Source organism: Cannabis sativa, chromosome 7, assembly GCF_029168945.1.
Source record: "Cannabis sativa cultivar Pink pepper isolate KNU-18-1 chromosome 7, ASM2916894v1, whole genome shotgun sequence".
In the NCBI taxonomy this organism is placed as follows: Eukaryota; Viridiplantae; Streptophyta; class Magnoliopsida; order Rosales; family Cannabaceae; genus Cannabis; species Cannabis sativa.
The window spans coordinates 5,854,618-5,861,894 of record NC_083607.1 but is presented as its reverse complement, the minus strand read 5'-3'; the positions used below and the strand labels follow the sequence as shown (position 1 = coordinate 5,861,894).

At 31.6% G+C, this 7,277-nt stretch overlaps 1 protein-coding gene across 1 annotated transcript; it reads right to left on the bottom strand.

The window, feature by feature from the left end:
• Positions 1 to 1,563: 1,563 nt before the first annotated feature.
• LOC115696301 (pentatricopeptide repeat-containing protein At4g21065-like) lies at positions 1,564 to 3,561 on the bottom strand. The gene has a single exon (XM_030623210.2). The coding sequence runs from the start codon at positions 3,544 to 3,546 to the stop codon at positions 1,708 to 1,710; it is 1,839 nt and encodes a 612-aa protein (XP_030479070.1). The 5' UTR covers positions 3,547 to 3,561; the 3' UTR covers positions 1,564 to 1,707.
• Between the last annotated feature and the right edge of the window lie 3,716 nt (positions 3,562 to 7,277).

The following is a 7,277-nucleotide window of genomic DNA, read 5'->3' as shown; positions in this document are numbered from 1 at the left end:
CTCGCCAAGTCTCTCTACGGTTTAAAACAGGCCCCGAGGGCCTGGTATGACAAGTTAAAGACGACTCTTCTCAGCTGGAATTTTCAGAATTCAAGAGCAGATTCCTCTTTATTCTTCTACAAGACCTCTAGTACTATAATCATGGTTCTCATTTATGTTGATGACATAATTGTGACGGGTAATGATACTGTTAAACTTCAAAGGTTCATCAAGAAACTAAATGAAATGTTCTCTCTCAAAGATTTGGGTCCTCTCCATTTATTCCTTGGAATTGAAGTTCATAGGGATGAAACCGGTTTGTATTTAAACCAGGGAAAATATGTCAAAGAACTACTGATCAAGACTGATATGATGCATCTCAGGCCATGCAACAATCCAATGACAGTAGGAAAACCTTTGTCTAAATCTGATGGTGATCTGCTTTCAAACCCGATAGAATATCGAAGCATTATAGGTGGGTTGCAATACTTGACTCACACCAGACCAGACCTTTCATTCGCAGTGAACAAACTGAGTCAATTCTTGCAATCCCCAACCACAGCACATTGGAGTGCATCCAAAAGAGTGCTTCGATATCTGAAGGGGACTGCCTACCATGGACTCCACATAAAACCATCAGATAGATTGGCTGTCACAGGATACTCGGATGCCGATTGGGCGTGTTGTCCTGATGACAGAAAAAGCATTGCAGGTCACAGTGTTTATCTTGGAGATACACTTGTATCATTGTCATCAAAGAAGCAGGCAGTTGTTTCTCGCTCAAGTACGGAGTCTGAATACAGAGCGCTTGCACAAGTCGCTGCTGAAATAGCTTGGATACAAGCATTGCTGAAAGAATTTGAGTTTCCTCTGCCTTGTACTCCTGTCACTTGGTGTGACAAGGTTGGATACAACCCTGTGTATCATGCTCGTACAAAACACATCGAATTGGATGTTCATTTTGTGAGAGACAAGGTCATAAACAAAGAAATCGAAGTAAGATATGTACCCTCAAGTGACCAAACAGCTGATTGTCTCACCAAAAGTTTAACTCAATCCAGATTTCATTTCTTGGTAGACAAACTTGGTGTGGTTGAAACACCCTCAAGTTTGAGATGGGCTGTGAAGAAATGAAATTTACCCTACTGCTCTAGAAGTTGTGAGCTGGCATAACAGAATTATGTGGTCCCATATTCTAACCAATTATTGTTAGAATATTCCCTTATAATGATTGTAATGATTACCTTGTGATTGTTTAAATATTATTAGGTCATTATTCTTGTACGGTATACACATGTTTATAAATACAATGCCTAGCCAATGAATTCATTAAGCTGATTCTTTCAAATTACTGTTGTCTATTTTCTTTTCTCTGTTTTCTCTCTGTATTCAAACTAATTGCTTATACATTCCTCTATACATTATATTGAATTTGCATTTTGGAGAAATTTAATGATTATTGCTCATCACTTTGCTCATTTTTATTTTTCATTTTATTTACATTCTTGTTTAGTTTTTAATATAGTTCAAATCATCACTTTTTATTTGTTTTGCCCAAATTATGTAGTATTGATTTTTACATAATTAATCCCTATGTAGATGATACTCATTTATTACTTATTTGACGATTGTATACACTTGGAAGTTAATTATTGACAACAATTTTCTTGCAAAAAATAATAATAATAATAATAATAATAATGCAATGTTAAACAAATATTTGTTTTCTTACCAGTAATCACCACAAGAGCAATGACCATCCTCAAAATGGTGAAACCTATGCATGTCTCTTACAATGATAATCCTATTAACAATTCTTGAGATGATCTTAATGGCATTATGGCAATCCCCACATATCCTCAAATTTTTAGTCACACGAATTGGGGTACCTGGAGGAGTGTTGATGAGTCCAAAAGCAATGGCTAGTTTTTCACTATGGTAAAGAAGAGCTTCCTCTTTTGCTTCCTCTTCAATGTCATGAAGAACAAAGTCTGTCAATGGTACATACCCCAACCGTTTCATTGGACCAACTAGTTCGTCGAGAAGATCATAGATTTTATCTGACTGAGGATGAGACCTGTCTCTCACCCCAAACTTATGAACAACATTGTTAAACTCAATTAAACTCAAGCCTTGAACTTTGTTGGTTCCTCTTCGAACCATCATCCTTCTTACTCTTTCAACCTCTTTCCATCTTGATTTCGCTGCGTAGATGTTGGACAGCAGAACATGATAACCGGCATGAAAGGGGTCGAGTTCAAATATGCGGTCTGCTATTCGTTCTGCTAAATCTAGATTACCATAGATTCTGCAAGCACCAAGCAAAGAACCCCAAATGCTTGCATCAGCTTCTACTGGCATGTTCTGTATCAGCTCCTCTGCTTCGGATAGTTGCCCTGAACGGCTGAGAAGATCAACCATGCACGCGTAATTGTTGAGCTGTGGTGAAATCCCGAAATCCTTTGCCATTGACTCGAAACATTTCTTGCCTTGTTCTAGTAATCCTGAGTGGCTGCAAGATGAGAGAATACAGGTAAAGGTCACATGATTTGGTTTCACTTTTGCTCTTAACATGTCATTGAAAACATCAAGTGAATTTCTTCCTTGCCCGTGAATCCCATAACTCGCAATCATAGCACTCCAACAAACAACATCTTTACCTGGTGTGTCATCAAACAACCTGCGAGCCAATTCTAAACTCCCACACTTGGTATACATATCCATAACAGCAGTTGCAACAAGAATATCATACTCAAATCCAGTTTGGATAACATAACTATGAAGCCATTCACCTTTTCTCAAAGCTCCTAAATTGCCACAAGCTAAAAGAACACTCAAAATACTTACCCGATTGGATTGAACACCTGAAGCTCGCATCAAATCGAAGAACACCATTGTCTCGCTGTTACAACCATTGTGGGCATACCCAGAAATCATCGATGTCCAACAGACCACATCTCTCACAGACATTTTATCAAACACCAACCGTGCAGCTTTAGTGTGGCCACATTTAGCGTACATATCAAGCAAAGCAGCAGTAACGAACACATCATGGCTGCATCCACAGCACACCAAATGCTGATGAACCAACCTACCCACATTCAAATCAGACAATCCAGCACAACATTTAAAAGCAAAAGGGAAAGTAAACTTGTCAGGCTTCAGACCCTTTTGCATCATTTCCCAATAAAGTATCAAACTTTGGCCAAAGAAACCATGAGTGGCATAACCCCTTATCAAAATATTCCATAAGTAACTACTTGGGTTACTCAAAAATTCAAAAGCAAACCTTGCAGCATCAACCCTTTCAAACGAAACATACAAACCAGCAATTTTAGTCCATAAATTGGTGTGGTAAAGCCCATAGGAGAATATCTTGGCATGGAGTTTCCTAAGAGTGGTTAGGCTAGTACATCTCTGCAACTCATCAGAAGCAATGAATAATGGAACATCATTTATGGGTTGTTGTGCAGAGCTTGAGGAAGTAGATATCCGTTGAAGTTTTGAGTTTGAAAAACAGTGAATATTAAGAACCAAATTAGTTCGTAGACTAAATATGGGTCTCATTCAAGTTGCATCTGTAAAAGAAAAAAAAAACTCAAAAACTGAAGGAATTATTCATACTCGAATGAATACTGAAGAAACTAGAGTGAAGTAAATACGGTTAAACTGTAAATTGAAGAAGAAGAAGAAGAAGAAGAAGAATTAGAGAGACTGTAGGTCCAATCAAGAAGCGAAAATTTTACACTCGAGAGAACGACTCTAGTGTAGTTCCTTATGATCAGTTTGGTAAGTCAAAGCGAAAGATCTGATCCAACAGAAATCCCGCATATTGAGCGCAGCTGATATGCGGCTACGGCTAGGCGATCATATCATGCCATAATAACATTTTATGTGTATAAAGAGATCCCCTAGATATACAGATAGAATAGATGTTCATGGATAGACAGACATTCCATTGATTCTGAGTTTTTAGATTTGATTAGACAAGTTAATTTGTCTAATCTAATGTGGGCATTTTAGAAGTCTGGATAACTAATTCAGTTAATCTCATCTGTCTGGGATTATTTATCCCATCCAACAGAGTACGATAAATAATCCCATGCAAGTGGGATTTTTTTTTTATCGTTTTTTTAATTTAAATTTTATTAATATATTTTAATTTAATAAAAATTTAAAGGAAATAATTATCGCAAATTTAGTTATACATTTTTTTATCGAAAACTTATTCATTAAAATTAGTAAAAATGTATAATTTTGAATTATTATACATAAGTTTTTAAAATTTAAAATATTATTAATTAAATAATAGTTAATTAAATTGATTCTAAGAAAAAAAATATGACAATAAAATTATATATTATTTTTAAATTACTAAAAAATTTATATAAATATTTTAAAAAATTAATATTTATATTAAATTAGTGATTAAATTAGTGTTTAAGATAAACAATTAAATATTATTCAAGTATTTTTATTTTACTATTTTAATTATTTATTAAATAAAAAATATGACAAAATATTTTATTATATATTTATGATATATTCTTAATTATATATGATATATTATTTTTTTTGCTACGAATTATTTATTTATATTTATTTATTATTATATATTTTTATTTAATTTAAGTTTTTTTTTTCTAAAAGGAAATAAATAAAATAGTCCAGTCCATTCTTAAACCAAACACAGGATTACTTTCAGCATAATCCAATCTTGTCCAGTCCAATCCAGTCCAATCCTACATACCAAACGGGCCCTACAGATAGTTAAAATAGCTTCATCTTTAAATTATTGAGAAAAAATTACAAAATTGATCTTCTTAAACTTTAGTTATTTTATATATGGGACTATTACAGTAGGTATTGGGTAAAATACCTATCAATAGGAATAATAATTTATAACCTTTGATTTAATCTAATGGCTCAAATTAACTCTTGAAAACTACACCATAATTAATATATTTATTTATTTATAATTAATCTTGAATATTATTAATTATAGATTCAAGTAACAAAACTTCAAACCATAATTTTTTTTACTTTTTATTTTACATCTACTAAAAAATTAATTTTAATTTTAAATTTACATAAAAATATATTTTAATTAAATTTATTTTAAAACAATAATTATACTTATGGAAAATTATAACATGTTCAACTTATAATAATCAATATAAGTATTGTAGTTGATGTATGAGAATTTTACCACTTACACTGTGATTACATTGTTGATTGTATTGATTATTTTAGGATTAAATAACTTGAATATTTTGTACTCTTTTAGCTATAATTATTGTTGAGTAGAAAATAAAATTAATATATAAATTCAAAATTAAAAAATAATTAATTAAAATTACAAAAAGTTATAAGGTAATAAGTAAGAAAAATTATAAGTTTGGAGTTAGTTTTGGAGTATTGTTAATTAGTTGGATCCAAATTAATATTTAAAATTCATTATAAATAAAAAAAAAATATTAAATATGGTGTAGTTTCCAAGAGTTAATTTAAGCCATTTGATTAAATCAATGGCTATAAATCATTATACCTATCAATAGGTAAAAATTGCAATACCTATTGTATTAGCTCCCTTTATATATTTTTGGCTAATTAGTAATTTTTGTCTCTGAATTTTGACATGTAGTAAATCGTGTCCCTTGAACTTTTTTGGCCGTTAGAAATTCCCCCGAACTAATGAGATTGTTAAATTTAAGGACTTTTGTCTAATTTCATTCAATTTTACTGTTTCAGTGATTGTTTATGTACTAAACCATGTTCTTCAGACTTTGATATCTACCAAATCATGCCCCTCAAACTTTGATATGTACTAAATCATGCCTCTTGAACTTTCATCCATGTTAGAATTTTTTTACTAAAATTAGACAAAAGTCCTTAAATTTAACAATCTCAATAGTTCAGGGAGAATTTTTAACAGCCAAAAAAGTTCAGAGGGCACGATTTAGTACATGTCAAAGTTCAGGGAGAAAAATTACTAATTAGCCTATATTTTTTTAGCTCAATGAATAGTACTTAGCTAAATGTAAAGATAACTATTAGCTAAACATATTTTAATAATATTTTCTTTAACTTTTTTATACATGTGTGTAATATTATGTGAATAATTAATATAAAATGAATAAAATATATTAAAAATATAATATTTAAATGATATAGAGAAAAAATAGAGAAGTTGATATATAATATAATGTAAAAGTTTGAGGTCAAATAGATAAAGTAGAGTTTTAGTGATGTATTTTAAAGAATAGAATAGAGAAGCTGTTGGGAGTGCTCTTACACGAAGTCAAAAATTTTCGTAATGTATAAGGGTAATTACACATTGTTAATTATAACTTCCTATTACTATTTTGTAGTCAATTTTTACGTTTGAAATCACATGTCAGAATATTTTTTTTAATTTTTTTTTTCATAGCGGTATTTGATATAATTAAAGTATTATTCTTGTAAATTTTTGGAAAATTTTAAATAGTTTACAATGTCAAAAATAGAGTTCCTTATATTTTAGTTTACACCAGCATCCACGTTGATTGAACTGTTGACAATTGCACAATCAACGTGAATGTTAGTGTTCGGTGTATATTAGAAGGTTCTGGGGTGGGTATTCTGGTGTGAAATGATAGGGGTAATGTTGAGTTTGCTTCTAGTCGGTGGTGTTCGATGAAGAGCTCTCCATTAGTGGCTGAACTGTGTGCAATTCGGGATGGCATTAAGGTGGGATTACAGAGGAACCTGCATGCGTTTGGAGTGGAATCTGACTGTAGAGAGGTGGTGCAACTGGTGCTGAACAAAGATCAAAGTTGTCATGAAACTGATGGTTTGTTGTTCAGATTCGACGGTTGTTGATGAATTTTGCGGTCACGGGACTCTCTTTTGTGTATCGGGAAGCTAATAGAGCGGCCCATTTGTTAACCAATTATGCTTTAGATTGTAAAACGAGTGCTATGTGGATTGGGGTGGTACCCTCTTGTGCTAATCATGATATTATTTGCCAAATTCTTGTAATGTTTGATTTGTATTAATGCATCCAGTTTAAAATAAAGTACTTCTTAAAAAAATAAATAAATAAATAAAACTTAAGTCACTGTGTATAAGTATACTTTCTCGGCCAAAAAGAAATGGGAGATTTTATTTGCATCCTAAAAATTTATAAATACCCTTATTTCAATATTTTTTATTTTACATAAAATATGAAAATTTAGTTCCTCATTAAAGTTATGTTTCTTCATTTTTTTTTAATTGCTTAGAAAATTTATTTACAAAAAAACCTATCTATTCATTAA

Coding starts and splice junctions, on each gene's coding strand:
- LOC115696301 (XM_030623210.2), bottom strand. CDS start 3,546: ATGAGACCCATATTTAGTCTACGAACTAATTTGGTTCTTAATATTCAC.